This window comes from Gymnoscopelus microlampas (assembly GCF_963454915.1).
Source record: "Gymnoscopelus microlampas genome assembly, chromosome: 17".
Classification (NCBI taxonomy): Eukaryota; Metazoa; Chordata; class Actinopteri; order Myctophiformes; family Myctophidae; genus Gymnoscopelus; species Gymnoscopelus microlampas.
Window position 1 is genome coordinate 30,888,745 of NC_139954.1, and position 20,126 is coordinate 30,908,870.

Here is a 20,126-nt window from a genome sequence, read left to right on the forward strand (position 1 = left end):
ATGTATTATAATGTATTGAAAAACAAAAGAAAAGAGGTGAAGTCAGGGAATGAGATTGCTGCCACTTGCGATTTGGTGCAGCAACAATCAAAGAAACAAACACACCAGGAACTAAATAGAATAGAGAACCTCATGGTGGTAGGCTAGGCTCCTCCTGGGTACCATACCAATAACAAACACAGCATGTCGTCAGAATGACCTTCATATAACAAAGGAAAAAAACTTCAGCAGTCAGCAGTACAGCTTGCCTTGCTCCATCCACAAGTCCAAAGCAAGAGATGTGATTATATACACAAACCACCTTCTGCCTCTTGTTTCTGGTTCAGCCTCGCCAGCGCACGCGCGCGCGCGTGCGTGCGTGCGTGCGTGTGTGTATGTGTGTGTGTGACAGACAGACAGCAATTGTGATGGGTGAGAGGGTATCGCTGAGCTCAGTCTCGCTCTATCTCTCTCTCTGTCTCTCTCTCTCTCTCTCTCTCTCTCTCTCAAACCGGTCATCCTCAGTTTAGTGCGAGACAGCGGCAACAGTTGCCCATGTGTCATTCCTTGGCCTTGCTTTTCTGTTTCTCTGTCTAGTTGTTGAACGTTCAGAAAGGCAAGCATGAATTACAGGACTGTGGTGATGTACATGGAGATCGGTTGCTTTGCCGTTAGTGTTTGTGGATGGATCCTGATCTGCTCCACCATGGTCACAGAGATCTGGACATGGTCTGAGGTAGACAGCATTGTTCTGACCACTTCTAACTACTTCTCCAACCTCTGGAAGGATTGCATATCTGATTCGACGGGAGTCTCAGATTGCAAGGGAATCCCATCTATGCTTGCACTGAACTGTAAGTGAAAATGTTACTCTCCCCAAGGCAAAGACTGTTTCCTCTGCCAGATTTAGTCAAAGTCTATTTACAATTTGAAAATACTTTTCAAATGGTGTGCAGTTTTCTTTGTTATGCCTAATTAAAATTTTACTGCATGAACTTGAAACTGAACTGAAACTGAAAATAACATATTTTCAGTTATGTTCGGCAAGCAACGCAGGACTACTGTAGCCGTACAAGTATAAATTAGGCTTTACTTTCTTGGACAGGGGACATTCACATGTGCCGTGCACTTATCATCACCGCTATTATCCTGGCATTCTTTGGATCAGTGCTTGTCATGGTGGGTATGAAATGCACCAAGATCGGAGGATCAGAGATTTCCAATGCAAGAGTAACTTTTGCTGCGGGGATGAACTATCTCATCTCAGGTAAACATTAACACATTTACAAGTTTTTTCTTGTTCTCTCTCTCAAAATTCACATTGAAACATGCAGTAAGTTGGTGCTAAACGTAAATGTTGTACCTCTACCTTTAGGGCTGTGTTCAATGATTGCATTCTCTTATTATGGGAACAAAGTAAGAGCAGAATTTCAAGACCCTGACTTCAGAGCTCAAAAGTACGTAAACAACAAAAAAAAAACATCAAACAAAATGCATCCAATATTTTTATGAAGTAAATACAGTGCTTGAACTCTGCCTTTATTCTCAGGTTTGAAATAGGAGTTGGTGTGTTTATCGGCTGGGGGGGCGCTGCCCTCCTTACTGTTGGGGGCCTTATTATGAGTAGTTTTGCAGGGCACGAAGGGTGCAAATCAAGGTAATTATCCAAACAATGATTCATGTAAAATTTCAATTCAGTAGACCAACCCACTGAATAAAATACATTTGTTTTTCTTTTCCCTGTTATAAATTTCACAGCTCGAAGAAAAAAGATCTCCCTGCCTACGGGATCCCTGAGGCCTACACAGCTCTTCCACCCAAGCAAACTTACATATCTCCAGCTCAGAGTGAACTGAGTGACAAGCCAGCAAGTACAGCCAGCAACATTTCTGGAATCACAAGGAGCACCAAAACGTCCAGCATCAATTCCTATGTGTGACTTCTGGAAAGTAACTCATATTAGTAAATATTGCATTGTACTGTATGTGGCAAGATTTTGGACATAATTATTTCAATGTCTGTAGCCTACTCATATAGTAGCCTATGTTTTGTTATAATTTTTGTTCTATTTTCAAACACAAGCCAGTGTGAATAGGTTGTGTCATTTACAATTAACCACTGAGACCCTCCAGACTTAGTAAACTGGACCTTGAGTTGGTTCCCTACTTTGACTGCTTTTTTCCATCTACACCTAATTTCTTCACCAAAACTAGCCAACCTACAAGCTCTCAACAAAGTAGGTCTGCTATTCTTGGCTAATGTTCCCCCCAGAATACGGATGCTGGGGTTCAAGTGGTTAATCTAATTGCATTTCATTACCTCTGATAACTGATAGTTTATTGGTGTAATAAAAAACTACTGTACACAACAATATGGAGGGCTGATAAAAATAAGAAGACATTACAGTAACATGTAAGAAATCAAGATATTGATGTATTAAAGAATTTGGGGAGTTTGGGAAAATAAACAAAAAAATTGCATTTGCATTTTCATTTTGGTCATTATTAGTGCTACTAATAGATGAATAAATGTTTTTTTTTACAAAACGTCTGAGTGTTTTTTGAGACCAAAACCTTTGTGTCTCTGTAGTCTTCATATAAGCTTGAACCAGAGATAAGCTATGTTTGTAACATTGTCAAAATGGCATCTTTTCCAGTGAGTGCCACTAGCTCAAAGACTAAGCATGCATACCACATTCTTCCCACAACTGCCCCAGGTTTGAATCGGACCTGATTGAGGGCCCTCTCTTTCATATCTCTGTTCACTGCCCTATCAAAATAACGCAGAAAATAATAATAACTAGAAAAAGTGCTCCTTGGAGCACAACTCTCCGCTGTTGGGAATGTTGGGAATGTTCTATCTGTATAAGTGTCCTATCCGTCCTGTCTGTATAAGTGTCCTATCCCTCCTGTCTGTATAAGTGTCCTATCCGTCCTGTCTGTGTAAGTGTCCTATCCGTCCTGTCTGTGTAAGTGTCCTATCCAATTGTTACAGTATCCGCCATTTCTCAACCATTTCGTGATTGTTCCTGTCTTACCTCACTCTTACCAGACTTGTGTTGGGAATGTTGGGAATGTTCTAATTCTTATGTTCTAACTGTCCTATCCATCCTGTCTGTATAAGTGTCCGATCCGTCCTGTCTGTATAAGTGTCCTATCCGTCTGTATAAGTGTCCTATCCGTCTTGTCTGTATAAGTGTCCTATCCGTCCTGTCTATGTAAGTGTCCTATCCCTCCTGTCTGTGTAAGTGTCCTATCCCTCCTGTCTGTATAAGTGTCCTATCCGTCCTGTCTGTATACTGTAAGTGTCCTATCCGTCCTGTCTGTATACTGTAAGTGTCCTATCCGTCCTGTCTGTGTAAGTGTCATATCCCTCCTGTCTATGTAAGTGTCCTATCCGTCCTGTCTGTGTAAGTGTTCTATCCGTCCTGTCTGTATAAGTGTCCTATCCGTCCTGTCTGTATAAGTGTCCTATCCGTCCTGTCTGTATAAGTGTCCTATCCGTCCTGTCTGTGTGCTGTAAGTGTCCTATCCGTCTGTGTAAGTGTCATATCCCTCCTGTCTATATAAGTGTCCTATCTGTCCTATCTGTCCTATCTGCCAATTATGTATCAGCCATGCAGCCATTTCGTGATGGTTCCTGTCTTACCTCACTTTGACAGTGGCAGAGACACTGTCAAAGTGACGCCATGTATTTATACAGTATTTCACCGTATTGTCACGTGTCACGTGAGGCTTGACCAATCGGTGTGTCATATTTAGAAAGTGAAAACAATACTCTCCTGCGGAGAGTAATAATAATCCTATATCAAAATTGGCTTAAGGGAGGACTGGCCGGCGGGCGGGCGGGCGGACCTCTGACGTCACACTCATGTCACCATGACTCAGCCATAACCATATAAGGAGTTCCCAATGCAGCTACGCCCAAATATCGAGTGTGTTGTCTAACCTCAATGTGTCATCATGACATCAGGCGCAAACAAATCAGTCAGCTCCATATATGGGCACAAAATGGGGCATGCTCCTATATGGGTAGATGTCATCAGGGATCTCCATATACAGTATGGGCATAAAAGGGACAAGGACTGACGGATACAGAGATTTCCATATATGGGCATTCATTATCAGTCGGATCGGCGGTGCGACGCAGGTGTGAGGGCCGTGTAGCGGCCCGAACCTCTAGTAATAAAAAGGCACCAAATGACAAAAGGTCACCATATTGGATGCAAGTGAAGTGGGCCCAGATGCAAAGTGGGCCAGCAGGCAGCAGGAGAGCTGGGCCTTGTGCAAATTAATATACAGAGGAGTAGTAGATCTTCAACTGGGGGTGGGCCAGCTACTACAGGGGGGCAGCCAAATAGATTGAACCCTCCGTATTCTGGTGGGAACATTCACCAAAAATAGCAGATCTACAAGCTCATAGCGCATGGCAGTGTGATGAGTTGGTCAAGTTCAAGTTTACAAAGTATTGAGGGTTTAATAGGTTAAATGTCTTTAAAAATACACATTAACATGAGTCCAACATATTAATAGAAACTAGGTCTTTTGGGGGGGTCCCTCGTGCCATTTCACACAAGAAATGTAGTACACTGGATGTCTTATGCTAATGGAGCAAGATGTTCCACAATAACTTGGCCCATGTCATTACTGCTATTACCCCCCTCTCCTCTGCCTCCTGCATCTCTACCACAAACAGCCCATGTTAACTTTCACCACTTAAACCCAATATTGTTTACTGCACTGACCGGAGTCCCTCAGGGCTCTATACTAGTACACTTTCAGTTATTGTGGGGAAGGCTTTCGCAAAAAATAGCAGATCAACAAGCTCACAAGAAGTTGTGCTGGATAGTGCATTACTTGTTTTAAACAGTACACTAAAATGTGTCTCTAAAGGCATTTGAGGTGAGAAACAGCTAATCAGTAACATTCATGCTTCAGCAGGAGCAGACAAGGGAGAAATTATTCTGTAGCTACAACTAGGACGACCAGTTTACTTTATCACATTGATTGGAAATAGGGGGAAACAATTAATCTGACTCTGTTCAAACTAAGCTAACACAAGCTCATGAAATGAACACATCTCAGTTTTGTAGCTAATCTGTACAACACCTGAAGTGTAAAAGCAACAGTTTATTGATGGGGAGAACTTACCATGTTGATGAGTGCCTGTCTCAGGTCAAGTTGTTTGCAGCTGCAAGGTGGGAGGGCACATGCCATCACTGCATCAGGTCCAAGTAATCTCTCTGCTAACAGCATATTCTGTCAGCACTACACTGCTCAATAAACACGTGTTGTTGTTAGTAGGAATAAACACAGAACCACCTAACCTGACCCTGCCAGATGGGGCGGTATTGAGTAACCAGGTTCCTCAAGACAGCTGTGAAACAATGTGTGGAGCAAGCTTCTTGGATCTGGTAGCGTCAGGTTAAGAACCACCCGGGAGGAATTGAATGAAAAGAGGAGGCTCCAAACCGAGTTCCTGTGTCTACACAAAAAAAGGAAGTTGATCCCCCAGAGGCAAATCAGTATCAAATCAAACATAACAGATTTTTTGCTTTTTTTTTTACAGAATGGTTTCCCAGATTGGGCGAAAAGTTAAACTAAAACTGACCGATGGCAGCCAGCTCATAGTGAATTTAAAATTATTTGTCAAACGTTCTTCTTGATAAGGGCCACACATGTTGGGCAGGCCATTTCCCCCCTTTTTTTGAAAGGACACTTTGAGGCAAAGGGGCAGGTGCTCAAGCACTCAAATTAATTTGATTTTGAATTAATATTTGAATTAATCCATAGTATATCCTTGTAAGTGTGGGTCCCGAGTCTTTTAAATACAGGAGTCAAAAGTGCAATATTTCTATGAGTGAACAACAACAACAACAACAACAACAACAACAACAACAACAACAACAACGACAACAACAACGACAACGACAACAACAACAACAACAAACAAAAGCACTGCCTCTCAGCCAGTCACAGTGCACACACCCACTGCCCAATGGCCAGGGCCCAGTTGTCCGTATCCAACTGACTGTACTGAACCACTAACTAATGCTGCCGTGGCTCCTCTCCGTTGAACCAACCGTGGTGGGCGGAGTTTTCCAGCCAATCCAACCAATCACAGCCGACCACGACCGGCCGACAGCCTTCACTTTGCCTGTCCTGACAGAAAGGAAAGTGATGTCAAATGATACTCCACTGAGTCTAGCTGCTGTCTGTCACCACATGGGACTGGCACTAGTAAATAGTACACACTTCAAATAACACTAACGTTATAGCCGTTTTATTTTTTGAATAGATCAAGTGACTGAATCATGGTTTCAATCGACCATGTAGCACACAAAATCTTGACTTACATCCCATACGTGCTTGTTTTGATTGACCTGCGATACGAAGGTAAGATTCTTATAGACTGTCCTGTATGTATCAGGCTATAAAGTTCATGTTACACAGATTAGTTTGAGCTTTGACCATTTGTCATTTATAAGGACAACTACACTGCAATACGTAGCTCGTTGACGTGTATACGGGAAAGGAAAGGATTAGCTTGCTTGTTGTTAGCATGTGCAACTTTATGGTTCGATTTCAGATTGACCTACTGTAGCAGCTAGCTACCTGCTAACGTTAGCTAGTGGTTTGTTTCGCATGGTAATGTGTTGTGTAGCCTCTGGCAGAGGCTACACAACACATTACCATGTGGAACAAACCACTAGCAGCCTCTGCCACATGTATTTTTATTCACAATGATGAGTGACAACTTGTCACTTGACTTACCATTGTGATGACAACTGACTCAGTTGTCACTTACCATTGTGAATATGAGTGACGAGGTTAAATGTCATCTCTCCAAAGAGCAGGACCCTTGGACCTAAGAGCACTTTGGATGTCATGATTAATAATGTTACAATTAAAAACATGTGTTAACGTTAAACAACATGAAACATGTTAACCATATACTAACTGTTGGGGCGCAGGGACCCCCAGGGGTATTTGAGGTTTCAGTGTGTGTCCCCCCCCCATGCTAAATGATTGATAGTTAGAATTAAGGAACCAAATAATGGACCTTTATGGGTTTGTAACTCTGAGATTGTACAAATGGACAAATTCATACCAAACTAGTGGTTCTTCAAATGGGTTGAGAAAATCATGGTTCTGTATTTTATTTATTTTTGCATGGTAGGTTTTCAAAAGAAATGAGGGTGCTTACCAGACTGTCATTTGTGTGTTTTTCAGGAGTGAAGTGTAGCAGAGATGGGAGTGTGGAGAGCCACCTTGAGATGGGAAAGAAACTCCTCGCTGCTGGCCAGTTAGCTGACGCCCTCTCTCACTTCCATGCTGCTGTTGGTAGGTGTTGAGGAATTCTGGATTAATCAGGCTGTTTGGCAAACAAGTATTCCTGAGATAGAGGTTTATTGCATGATATATCACGGGAGAAGCACATGATACATACAGCTCATGATGACCTGTATGTGTCATGTGCTATCATGACCTGGTCGTCCTTATACAAATAGATACAGTAGGTGGGAACTTGTGTCATAGCTGTACTCGTAACAATAAATACCAGGCCAGCATGAAGTAGCGTCTTGATCCTATGATATTTCGATTATCTATACATATCATGAGGCCAACATGCAAGTCAGTCAGTCTAACAATGAATAAAGATATTATTCCACTTACATGACCAATCAAAATAGTTGTTTTAGAAAATGTCAAAGTTTACAGTGAGTTATGAGGACAAAAATGTAACTGCATTGATGATGTTTAGTTTGGTTCGTAATGATTTCGCTTACTCTTGTCTAGATGGAGATCCTAAAAACTACATTGCATACTACAGAAGAGCTACGGTCTACCTAGCCATGGGGAAGTCAAAGTCTGCCCTGCCAGATTTGAGCAGAGTCATAGAACTCAAACCAGACTTCACCTCTGTAAGTAGTACACATCATTTAGACAGATGCCTTTATTATCCTGCGGGAGAAATTCAGTCACCCAGAGGCGGCACAGCAGTTTAGGTTACAGAGTTACAGGTAAAGAGTAAGAAAAATAAAAAAGTACTGTTGTGTACAGCAATACAAGCCAAAAAGAAAACAAGAAATGACTAAAGTCATAATATAGCCGCCAGCGGCAGGCTTTTTTTGCCCCAATCTGCAGCACAAAATGTGAAAGTGGTCTTTAAAATGAAATGTCAGCCATTCCAATGCAACCAAAAGGACTCCACAGAGAGGTTCATCGGTTGGCTACCAATATAAAGTGTGTGTGTGTGTGTGTGTGTGTGTGTGTGTGTGTGTGTGTGTGTGTGTGTGTGTGTGTGTGTGTGTGTGTGTGTGTGTGTGTGTGTGTGTGTTAACGAAAAGTGCAGTAGAACCTTTACCAGACCATACTGAAGTCTGTGGGTTTCAGATACCACACAGCCTTTATGAAAGTGAAGCTCACAACGTGTCTTTTAATTTCATGCAAGTTTGCCCTTTCCACTACTGGCTTACATGAACAAAATACCCAAATGGGTCCATTTGGTTTCATTAATGTCTTTTCTAATTCAAGTATTCAATAAAAAATGAAAAAGAGCAGATCTACAAGCACACAAGGCGGCGACGCGTTGTGAGCTTGTAGATCTGCTATTTTAATGAAGCATGAAACACGCTGATTGTAGCGTCAGTTTTGATGCTAAAAGCATCATCAATCTTGGAATGGTTTGCATCATTTTAATCACAAGGCACGTACCTTTAAAATGGTATATAGATTGACAATGTAGGTGACACACACGCAAGTGTAAATGTGTTTGTTTGGGGAAAAAACGCTTGTTTCGGCGCTTGTTTTTCATTCACACACACACACACACACACACACACACACACACACACACACACACTGTTCGGATCTTCAAACTCTTAGCCCTCCGAATAGGCTGACAGGAATCACACGCCTTTGTCACAACTCGTGTTTTGTCTTTTTGTAGTTTTATTTCTAACAAATGTCCACAGTACACAGACCACAGATGACACACAGGTCATAAACCTGGGAATATAGAAAATAAACAGCATTACCATATATTCATAGAATATATGATTCACAAATAAACAGCAAGTAATGTAGTACAGTCTATCACAGTAGAACCGAAATAGCAGAAAATGACTACATTACCCATGAGGCATTCTGAACGTACAACGCTTCCCCCTCTACCATTAAGTTACAGTGTCCAAGTTACAATACACAAAATACACCAAAATAATACTTTTCAATGGACTACTTGGGTAGCACTAATAATATTAACCACAGTGAGGTTCATAAAGTTTGTAGATGAGATGTTTACATTGTTAGTTCAGTCACGGTGACGACGTTAGCATTAACGTTAGCCGCATGCTAACGCTAAACGTCCGTTAGCTTAGCATCACGCTAACGGCTCATATTAAGTTGGTTTGGCTAATAATCATTAATCCCAACTAATGCCAACACAGTAATGGATGTAAACGTTCACAGATATGCTTTGGACATTATTATCAGGTTGCATTATGAACCAGCAGTTACACAATACAAGTAGCAGGCCATGCTAGCAGCTAACAACATACCAACTGGCTGTGTGATCCTGACGCAGGTAGAATAGGAATGAACGTCTCCACCATTGTAATATATTTTTACAAGTCACATTATTTAGACCCATTAATACTTTTACAATACTTTCAACCAATACTTTTAACTTAGTGACCTAAAAGTCTTGACACACACACACACACACACACACACACACACACACACACACACACAGTGTTGCCATGTGTACTAATTCTAAGCGACCTCGTGTTCTGTGAAGTTGCTTGTAAATATTGGTAGTTGCTTTTTATTTGTTATTATTTTGTTGTGAGCTTGTAGATCAGCTACTTCCAAATAGTCTATTTTAAAATAGCCGATGCATATAGGTTTAAAGTGCTCATGTAGCCTAATAGTCACTTAAATATTTGGCTTGTTTTCATTGACCTGGTTGCTTATTTCTCTCTCATAAATCTGGCAACCGTGTCTTTGTTTAGACCTGCGAAGAAGGAAATGCGGAAGTGATGTTTTTTTCCCGTGTGAAAGACAGTATTATGTTGCGAAAATATAAAGACATTACAGCACCATAACATGGTTAATACATTTTATTGTGGGATGTACAATACATGAACATTACGGGTGTAATAACGCGACTTGCGTCGAGAACTAATGGAGAGCGGACATGACCGCGTTTGGCTAAAAACTGTTAGTTAGTTGCTGTTACTATTAGCCAAAATCGGCTAGCGCTGGAAGGAAGCCACTTCACATTAACACATTTATATCATATTTACATGCCGAGTTAAGCTCTGACATTTAAGTGATATGTAGCCTGATATTACCAGATTGCTATAGTGGGTTTAGAATATTGTAGACGTTTTTTTTCATTTGCTCATTGCTCATTTCAGCTCTTCTGGAAAATCAGCCAGCCCGAGAAGACTGTCTTCATGGGCAGTCAGAGGCGTGTCTAGTCCCATTAGCTTGGGAGGACGAGGCCGGCCGTTCAGAGTATGGGAACGTATCCCATTGGCTTAAACGACAGCCAATCACGCAAAAAAAAGTGTTCAATACATGTCGGAAATCTGTCGGGTCAGAGTCAGAGTGAATATAGAGCTGCGCTTTCAGCTGGCGGCTAAAAAACAAGAAACATCAACAATACAGAGCAACGGTAAACTGAGGTAAAAACAAATAAAGTGTCCATTACAGTCGGTGCTTCATAAGTGTCTCACCGTACCTCGTCATAAAACAAATAATAATAATTACAAAAAAGTGCCGATTCGGTCAGTGCAAAAATAGCATATGAATGTTTTTTATCAAGTGGGAACCTGTCAATAATGTGTACAAAACCCCCTTTGCACACAAATAGATTATGTGTGTGCCACATTTTGTATCTCAACATCTTGGCCAGTTTAGTCAGTTCATGTCAGCCTAGGCTTAATATGCTGGGAAAGAAGTATGTTGGATCAGCTGTGCTGAATGCTGATAGACCTAGATTACTGTATATATAAACATGGCAACAGAAGACATTTTCCACCGCTCTTTCAACAGGCAAGGCTTCAGAGAGGAAATCTCCTTCTGAAGCAGGGGAGGCTGGACGAAGCTGAGAGCGACTTTAAGAAAGTGGTGAGTGTAACAGTGATATTGTCCATGGAAGTAAAAGTGAATGTGAAGTAACTGTTGGGGAAGTTCACCAGGAGGGGTCAGTGTTGGTCTGCAAGTCTAATGATACAATGCATGCAATCTATTGGTTCAGTCTAAAAGCAAGCAGGAAGGTTGGGCTCAAATTAATCTGAGAACAATAATTCATTGAAATTAACTGCTACACAGTACACAGACAACTATAAAGCCATGGTTAAAGGACAACTTTGTTTTTTTACAACCAATGTTTATGTTTTAGATTGTAATTAAAGTAAATAAAAGATGAGTGTTAAAAATTTTAAATTTACTGCTTTCTATAGTTTTAGCAATTTTCACAATCTTTTTTACAGTGTTTTCACAGTGGGCGGGGGCATTCTGTCCGGTGGCTAAATATGTATTTTTTTAACACAATAACCCGGCGTTTTCTTTATTATTATTTACAGTAGCTCTTCTAGCCCCCAATAACTCACATCTGGCCATCTCAGACAGCCGGACCTTTTTTATTGTGTAAAAAAGGCATATTTAGCCACCGGACAGAATGCCCCCGCCCACTGTAAAAAATATCGCAAAAAATGCTAAAACTATAGAAAGCAGTAAATGAAAAAAAAATTACACTCATCATTTATTTACTTTAATTACAAGCTAAAATATAAACCCTGGTTGTAAAAAACCAAAGTTGTCCTTTAAGGTGGCACATGACATCACTGCATCAAGTGAAAAGTAATCTCTCAAGGTGCTTACAGCAGAATCTGTCAGCACTAGTGCCTTTAAACATGTTTTTTAGTAGGAATAAACATAGAAGCACCCGGGAGGAAGTAGACTAAGTAAGGGGAATGGGTTCCCAGATTGCATTCAAGCAAATCCAAGGCACTGTAAAAGCCGAAAGATAGCCGATCTACAAGCTCACAATGTGTCGCGACTTATGAGCTATGAGTAGATCTGTTATGTTCCATTTTTTTTCCTTAGTACATGTCACTCATTATTTCAAAAGTTACAAATAATGAATAATAATAATAATTGTGATGTTGATTTGAAGTCGCATCGCCCAGCCCTAAGAAATACCAAATGTACAGTAGTACGTTTGACAGAAGAGTTAGATTGAGTGCCATGGTAAGGTCATGGTGTCATGACCTTAGGGTCATATGTGTATTTTCCTGTGTGGTATTGCCCTGTGTTCTTCTTCCCTCATTGGTGTATGTGTGATTGAGTGGTGGTGAATCCATAAGCCATAATCTAAGAAGGTGTATAGTATTTAAATTGGTAGCCAAATCTCGTGTTGGTCTTCATATATCATTTCAGGTGTTCAATAAGGATTAAGAGTGGAATGCTCTCAGAGATTTTCCATTACCATTACCATTTTGCACAGAGATGTCGCATAACACTGCCAGGAGATATGAATGCCCTTGGTACCCATTTCTTTGATAACACTTAAAGCTCTGTTCTTAAGTGAGTCATGCCAAGAACAATGCCGTAGTAATCCCTCTTAAGAGCGGTGGTATATGAGGTCAGTGTCTGTTATTGTCATGTATTGCCAGGAGCTTGTGGAAGGTCTGCCTTGAGAATTTGGGGCCTAAACCGCTCACTGCCTTAGAACAAAAGAATAATGCATAATAACCCATCATGCTAACCTACACAGTTAGCGTGATTTTGTCTCTTTTAGTATAGCAGTTGGTGTCTTATTTATTTATTTGTAAGCTGTAATATGAACTTCAGGTAGTTTGGGTGGAAAGGGTATGTCCACTACTAAGCTATAATGCTTTTTGGATTTGATCTCTATACTGTTTATAAAAAAAAAATCAATTTATGAGAGTACCCAAGGTGTGGAAAGTTTTATAATTGAAATCAACTGTCATAACTCCAGCTTTAAGAGGGCACTGAGCCATATTCCCAGCAGAGGGCAATAGGCATTTTGACTAGCACGGTTTTATGTGGGCCATATTTTGCCAGTATGATGTCGACGGGCCTGGCTGGAGGTGCATGCTGTCCTGCTGTTTCAGCAGTCCAATGCATTGGCATGCTGTAATGCATCACATTTATTCATTACCCTCTTCCCAGGGCTGAGCTAGCAGGAACACTGATAGGAGAGCCAGGTCTATTTGTAAAGGATGTGCCATTAGCTGAGATTGCTATCGTGGAGATGACGACCTCTATGATGAGCATGATTATAGTGTAATGGGGTTTGGGGGAACGGTAAGTAAGCTCTGCCATGATTGGCAGTGCTTTTAAGAGGTAAACTTGGCACAAGTACCTTTTTTTGGAATGCAAAGTCTTGCCCACTTTGAGAGAAGTCAAGTGGACAGAACTAAACACATTGTGAGTTGCTGATCCACACTATGTTCCTCACTCCTCCCTAGCGCCAGTTTACTGCTTCTCTTGCTTCCTCCCATGTCCTCCTCGTAAATCTCTCTCTCCCCCTCTTCCTCCATCAGACTGAGAAATTCCTCTGTTCCGTTCAGGTGGTGCTTAAATTGCTTTAATCACTGCCATAAATGCCTGATGTAATGCCTTTCCTCACTGTGCTCAGCTCAAGTCCACCAACCCCAGTGAAAAAGAGAAGGAGGAGGCTCAGAGTCTGCTCATCAAGTCAGACGAACTTCAGCGGCTGGTGACTCAGGCACACCACAGCTTCAACAGCAAAGATTATATGACCGCCGCTGGCCAGCTGGATGCCATCATTGAGGTGAGTACACTGTACAATCGCCGGTGTTAATTGAACTCTGATTGTATTGTACAAATGGAGCAAAAAGGCTCCATTTGTACAATCAGAGTTCAATTAACACTCAGGATTCTATTATTACAGTGGTTCTAAAACCGCCAGTGTGCAAATGGATTTCTCAGAGCTACATACCCGTAAGGGGTCCATTTGTAACCCAATCAAGGACCCCGAGGGTCCCCAGACCCCACTTTGAACTTTGAGTAAAAACGTATGTTTCTATATCAGTGGTGCTCAAACTTTTTCTTGTCAAGGACCCCCAAAATGATATGTATTTGGCCACGGACCCCCATCTCAAAATGTTTTGTTCCAGGGACCCCCAGAAGCAAAGAATAGTTAAAAATGTTCGCTTTAAACAATATATATTCAAAGATTTGCACACATTGTCACGATTTTTCAAAAATAGCAGATCTACAAGCTCATAGCGGTGCCGCGCTATGAGCTTGTATATCTGCTACTTTTGAATAGCCAAAGTGTAAAATAATGCTTTTTAGCTCAAATGAAAAAGTGACACAGATGCGTTCCAGGTCTAAATAGGTTAAAAGATTGTTATGTTGCCACTGTAGCAGATTGTAACGGTGAAAAGCTACATGTATGTTGTGACATTTGTACCTGAGGTTTAACCTCTGTCTATTGTCCTTCCAGACCTGTGTATGGGATGTGACCTCTCGCGAGCTGCGGGCAGAGTGTTTCATTCAGATGGGCGAGATGGGGAAGGCCATCAGTGACCTTAAAGCCACGTCAAAGTTGAAGAGTGACAACACTCAGGCTTTCTACACACTTTCTATCATCTATTACAACCTCGGAGACCACGAGATGTCACTCACGTAAGACCCACTTAGGGATGTACCTGTTACTGGTTTCTCATACACTTTATTTCAAATCATGCAAAATGGATGGAATTCTCAATGATTACTCAATGAATCACCCCAAACTAGGGGTCCAAATACCATAAAACAAAATCAATGAGAAATATATAAAGTACTGGAGTGACATAAAGAAGGCTCATGAGAGATCGATTAAACATTATTTCCAGTGAGGTACGTGAATGCCTGAAGCTGGATCCTGATCACAAGCAGTGCTACAGCCACTACAAACAAGTGAAGAAACTCAACAAACAGATCCAATCCGCAGAGGAGCTGATCCAGGAGCAAAGGTGTGTGTGTGTGTGTGTGTGTGTGTGTGTGTGTGTGTGTGTGTGTGTGTGTGTGTGTGTGTGTGTGTGTGTGTGTGTGTGTGTGTGTGTGTGTGTGTGTGTGAAATGCCTCAAACATCAAGAGCATAATGCATCCTGAAATGACGCCCTCTCAACTACTGCCATTCATTTAAATGTCTCCTGAAATATTAAGCATAATCGACAGTCAATTTGAGAGATTCTGTGGCAACGGCTGCAGCAATTATGTTGTTTTCCTAGTGTTAGCGTGTCAATTAAAATACCCACCTGCTTGCTGCGTTTCAGGTACGAGGACGCAGTGAGCAAATACGAAGCTGTGATGAAGACTGAGCCCAACGTGCATCATTACACCCACCACGCCAAGCAGCGCATCTGCCACGCCTTGGCACAGGTACTGTGCCTCCTCATTGCTGCCATGAGCCACACTAAAACCTAAACCTTTTTAAACATCACTCACTGTGTTTGTACCTAATCCATAACTTTGAGGATTCATTCAATTTAGCTATCGTGCCGAATCACAACAACATATACATATAGGACAGAGAGAGATATTAGAGCTGTGATTTAGTAATCCATGTAGACAAAGGACACTCAGTGGTTAAGTTAAACATCACTCACTGTGTTTGTACCTAATCCAAAACTTTGAGGATTCATTCAATTTAGCTATTGTGCCGAATCACAACAACATATACATATAGAGCAGAGAGAGATATTAGAGCTGTGATTTAGTAATCCATGTAGACAAAGGACACTCAGTGGTTAAGTTAAGTGTGTGTGTCATGGGTATTGAACAGGGCCAGCAGGGCAGCAAGGCGGTCTCGGTGTGTAACGAGGTCCTCCAGTCGGACCCAGAGAACGTCGACGCCCTGAAGGACAGAGCGGAGGCCTACATCCAAGATGAACAGTACGAGGAAGGTGAGTGTCGGCATGGCGGCTTCAGACTGGATTCCGTCAGATACCGCTCATACAGTGTCTCTTTACTTAAATAGTTCTGTTGGTTTCAAATTTATTATGTACTTTTAGACTAGCCTTGGTTGTTGTTAACTAGGATGAGTACGCAGTTTTACTGTATCATCACTGTTGCACACAATAACAATGCACAGTAGAACCTTGATTACATCCACTAAACATTAAAGACTTTTTGTCCATCACAGAAGTCTATTTGAATTTTAATAAATCCAAGCAAAAATGATCATCAGTTATAATGGTCAAAACCGTACGCTTAACAAGGTTTTCATAACGACAGCGATTTAGTTGAATCATATCCCCAAGTTTCGGCTGAAAGTGAGACTTAAATATCGCACATCTGTTCAGACCTCCAGGTTATCCAATATCATTACAACTATATAGAACATATTCCACCTCTGGGCTGGAACACAATGTGTTGGAAGTAAGCACAACCTGAGTGATCTACAGCTGTCATGGCTCCCAGGCTGGAGTTGAACACCGCCACTCGTTTATCATGGCCATTAGTTGCTGTTTCCAACACGCACGAGTGTAATGCATCTCCTGGCAGGCTGTGGAAGAGACAAGCTTGAAACCATGTTATCCCCTATCGATTGTCAAGCCACCCTGTAGTCCAGCAATAACGGATGTTGGAATCTCAAGGATCAGTCCACACTTTGCCAGACCACCTGCCTTCCCCCTCATCTGGCTGCATTTTATGATTATTTGTCAAGCCTTTTTGAAATTTTAATAAAAGCTTCCTCTGTGTGTACGCAGTGAGCACAGAACACCAACAGAATCTCAAGATTGAGCCATTAATAGACTGTGCCTACAAGTTGCTTTTCGTGTCCTTTCCAATGGTTTAGTGGACATTTTGACTTTAAATGCATCACAGAGCCGTAGAGATCCATGTCCAATAATAATCTCACTGCAGGCAGTTGAGTTAGAAAATAATGAAAGCCCAAGCCCAGGCTGAGGCTCCTTTCCCTCAGCTCTGCAACTACAGGGAATGTTTGCTGGGTAGATTTCCATTAACACACTTTATCTGCTTAGACGTTAGGCGTGAACACCCCAGCGGGTGGGAGCGTACGAGCTCACGCAGGCTTTTAAACTGTCAGATTCTTGTGGACCTCCGCTTCGTAAGCAGCAGATTTTAATAGCCCACACACACACACACACACACACACACACACACACACACACACACACACACACACACACACACACACTCCTAAGTTCACCTCACATATTGAACAAGCTTCAAATCTTCTCACACTTATAAAAATACCATCTGTCTGTAGCAAGAACAATAGTTGGGGGTGTAGTGCAGGGGAATACCATTCTTGGAGAGCGTAGCATGTTTATAACAAAGTAGATAATTGGGAAAATGTCTAGATTGCCATTCATATATCAGCCAGTTCGGTGAATAAATAATCAATATCCTTGTTCATTTGCAGCTATTAAGGATTATGAGACAGCTGGCCAGCACAGCGAGAATGACCGTCAGATCAAAGAGGGCTTGGAGAAAGCTAAACGGCTACTCAAACAGTCTCAGAAGAGGGACTACTACAAGATCCTTGGAGTGAAGAGGTAGGCAATATTTGTGCTAGTTTTACAATTTATGGAAGCCCATTTCCGCCACTGAGTAAAAATAAAAAGGCCTGAATTGCTCTTTTTTCCCCCCTTTTTTTTCAAATACAATTTCATATCTCAGAATTATTAGTCTCACAATTGCGAGAACTGAATTCTGATATATTCTACGGCACAATTACGAGAATAAAACTGAATTCTGTGATAGAAAGACAGACGTGTAAGAAAATGTTAATGGGATTCCATAACAACTAGACCAACATACTCTAACAGTAGGTCAGAGGAAATATTGTTCGTCGTCTAAAACTTTGTTCATGCATCTCTCGTCACTGTGACAGAACGGCCCAGAAAAAGGAAATCGTCAAAGCCTACAGGAAACTGGCACAGGTGTGGCACCCAGACAATTTCCAGAACCCGGAAGAAAAGAAGAAAGCAGAGAAAAAGTTCATAGACATCGCTCAGGCCAAAGAGGTGCTCACTGACCCAGGTAAATGGCCCATGGTCTACATGGACTCTGCAGCTGTCTGTCAGGGCAATGCCACTCACCCAGTGAATGTCAGGCCAGGCTGAATGTCAGACTGCATCAGAGCACTGAGGAGATGATGTGAACAGCTCACTACTGTAGTTGTCAGTTTCAATGTCAATGTATCTATTTTGGAGACTGTCCATCAGAAAAATACCGTAGATTGTCCTTTTTCAGTTGTGCTATGTTTAACCCACTAAAACCGGGAAAGAATCTGTGTAACCTCTTTAACCATGTGTTATACTTTGGCTATTCAAAAATAGCATATATGGCTCATGGCAAGTCACTTCATGCTGTGCTATGAGCTTGTAGATTTGCTATTTTTTAATCATGAATCATGAACATTTGCGCAAATCTGAATGTATATATTTATTAAAGCGAACATTTTTAACTCAAATCTTTGCTTCTGGGGGTCCCTGGAACAAACCATTTTGAGATGGGGGTCAGCGGGCAAATACATATCATTTTGTGGGTCCTTGACATGAAAGAATAGTAACTTAAATGACTACAAAGGAATTACAAACAATAGTCATTTTTCCGAAAACTGTTTTAGATGTAGAATCGGCCTCAGGTCTTAATGGGTTAAGAATGCACACACTCCTACAACATGAACAGAACTCTAGCATGCTTCGTGAGCTTGTATTTGTAACCTCCAATGTTAATATGTAGACCTATGTGTATGTTTCTGCAGAGATGAGAACAAAATTTGACCACGGAGAAGATCCAATGGACCCAGAGAGCCAGCAGGGAGGTCATCATCACCAGCACTTTCATCAGGGCTTCCAGGGTTTCAATCCCTTTGGCTCTGGACCCTTCAACTTCAAGTTCAACTACAACTGATAAAAAATCACATCCAGCACAGCTGGAGCTGATTTTTATTATTTTTACTTCCCGATTTAAAGGGAAAACACCAACTTGAGGAATGCCAGTTCATCCCGAGTGTGCTGCAGTTTGTAGTACTACAACCTTCAAGTGGATTCTTAGTGGTTTCTCCACACCAGATTTCCAAAGTTTTTTTCCATTGGGTTATCAATTTTGGCAGGGAATATAAGGTCTGTGGTTAACATAATCCTAAAGCTTTCATGTTTTGTTCTTTGACATAAATGGCTGTTAATATTGCAACCATGAATTTTGAAAATGTTTATTTAACACAAGAACCCTAGCATCCCTATTCTGGGCATGTCATAATAGGCAAACACTCAGCAAAAATAGGAGAACATTCAGCCAAAAAGCAGATCTACAAGCTTATGACGAGTCGTGAGCGTGTACTGTAGATCAGCTATTTTAGGTGAGTACATAGGGTTTAAGTAGTTAAAACGTATGTTGTGTGAGAAAGAATAATTTGTTATGATTTGTGGAGATTATTTTGTTGAAAGAAATCATTAATCATTAGAACAGTTTGTTTTAATTTATCCAAAACCCAAAGCAAAAAATCCTTTGTAAATCTTTGGTGGGAACCCATGGTAGAAGTAACTTTTGGGTTGACCTACAAAAAGACGTCATCCCTGTAGCTATCTATTTGACTCACAGAGAGGTCTTGGAGGAAACTGACATTATTTCCAGAGAATATCAGTGATGTGTCCTTGAATGATACAACGTTGGATTCCATGCTGCGATGAAGCGGTTTCTATGCCAAAAAATGTATGCTGTGTCTGACGCAGAATTTAGCTGCAATGATTTCTATCAAGGGTAGAAGTTTAATTCCAAAGCAATGACTGCATCCTGTTGGAATTGTACACTGAAATTGACATCCATTCTTTAGATTAATGTGTACAGGTACACGTTAATACAGGTACAATGCTATTTTTTTATATGAATGGAGTTTTGGTTCTGAATTGTAAATAAAGATCTATTTATGCTTATTAATTTGAATGGGGGATATGCTTTAACTTTTTTTCTTAAGGAATTTCCCTGCACTCAGGGTTGAGTTGATCCACTCCAGTATGCTAACTACTCCAGTATTTAAATACAGAAGCTTCCCTTGTGATCATCTTTTGCCTCAATCTCTTTCCTGAAACACACCCAGCTCTAGTTATTTTAATGTGC

At 41.2% G+C, this 20,126-nt stretch overlaps 2 protein-coding genes across 3 annotated transcripts; both read left to right on the forward strand.

Annotated features, from left to right (window-relative positions):
* The first annotated feature begins 432 nt into the window (after positions 1-432).
* On the forward strand, positions 433-2,519 carry LOC311064066 (claudin-10-like). Its single transcript, XM_084083803.1, has 5 exons — positions 433-833; positions 1,085-1,246; positions 1,355-1,436; positions 1,529-1,636; positions 1,738-2,519. Exons 1-5 carry the CDS (start codon positions 602-604, stop codon positions 1,916-1,918), a joined length of 765 nt encoding a protein of 254 aa, XP_083939929.1. The 5' UTR covers positions 433-601; the 3' UTR covers positions 1,919-2,519.
* A 3,635-nt stretch (positions 2,520-6,154) lies between these two features.
* Positions 6,155-19,952, forward strand: dnajc3a (DnaJ (Hsp40) homolog, subfamily C, member 3a). Of its 2 annotated transcripts, XM_084083822.1 has the most exons (12): positions 6,155-6,374; positions 7,212-7,322; positions 7,779-7,903; positions 11,046-11,120; positions 13,660-13,815; positions 14,494-14,675; positions 14,885-15,004; positions 15,308-15,413; positions 15,817-15,937; positions 17,425-17,557; positions 17,896-18,044; positions 18,772-19,952. In XM_084083822.1, the coding sequence occupies exons 1-12, from the start codon at positions 6,293-6,295 to the stop codon at positions 18,918-18,920; spliced, it is 1,509 nt and encodes a 502-aa protein (XP_083939948.1). In that variant the 5' UTR covers positions 6,155-6,292; the 3' UTR covers positions 18,921-19,952. The 2 variants fall into 2 exon arrangements, with proteins under 2 accessions (XP_083939948.1, XP_083939949.1); XM_084083823.1 differs by lacking the exon at positions 7,779-7,903 and having other exon boundaries at positions 6,234-6,374.
* The last annotated feature ends 174 nt before the right edge of the window (positions 19,953-20,126 follow it).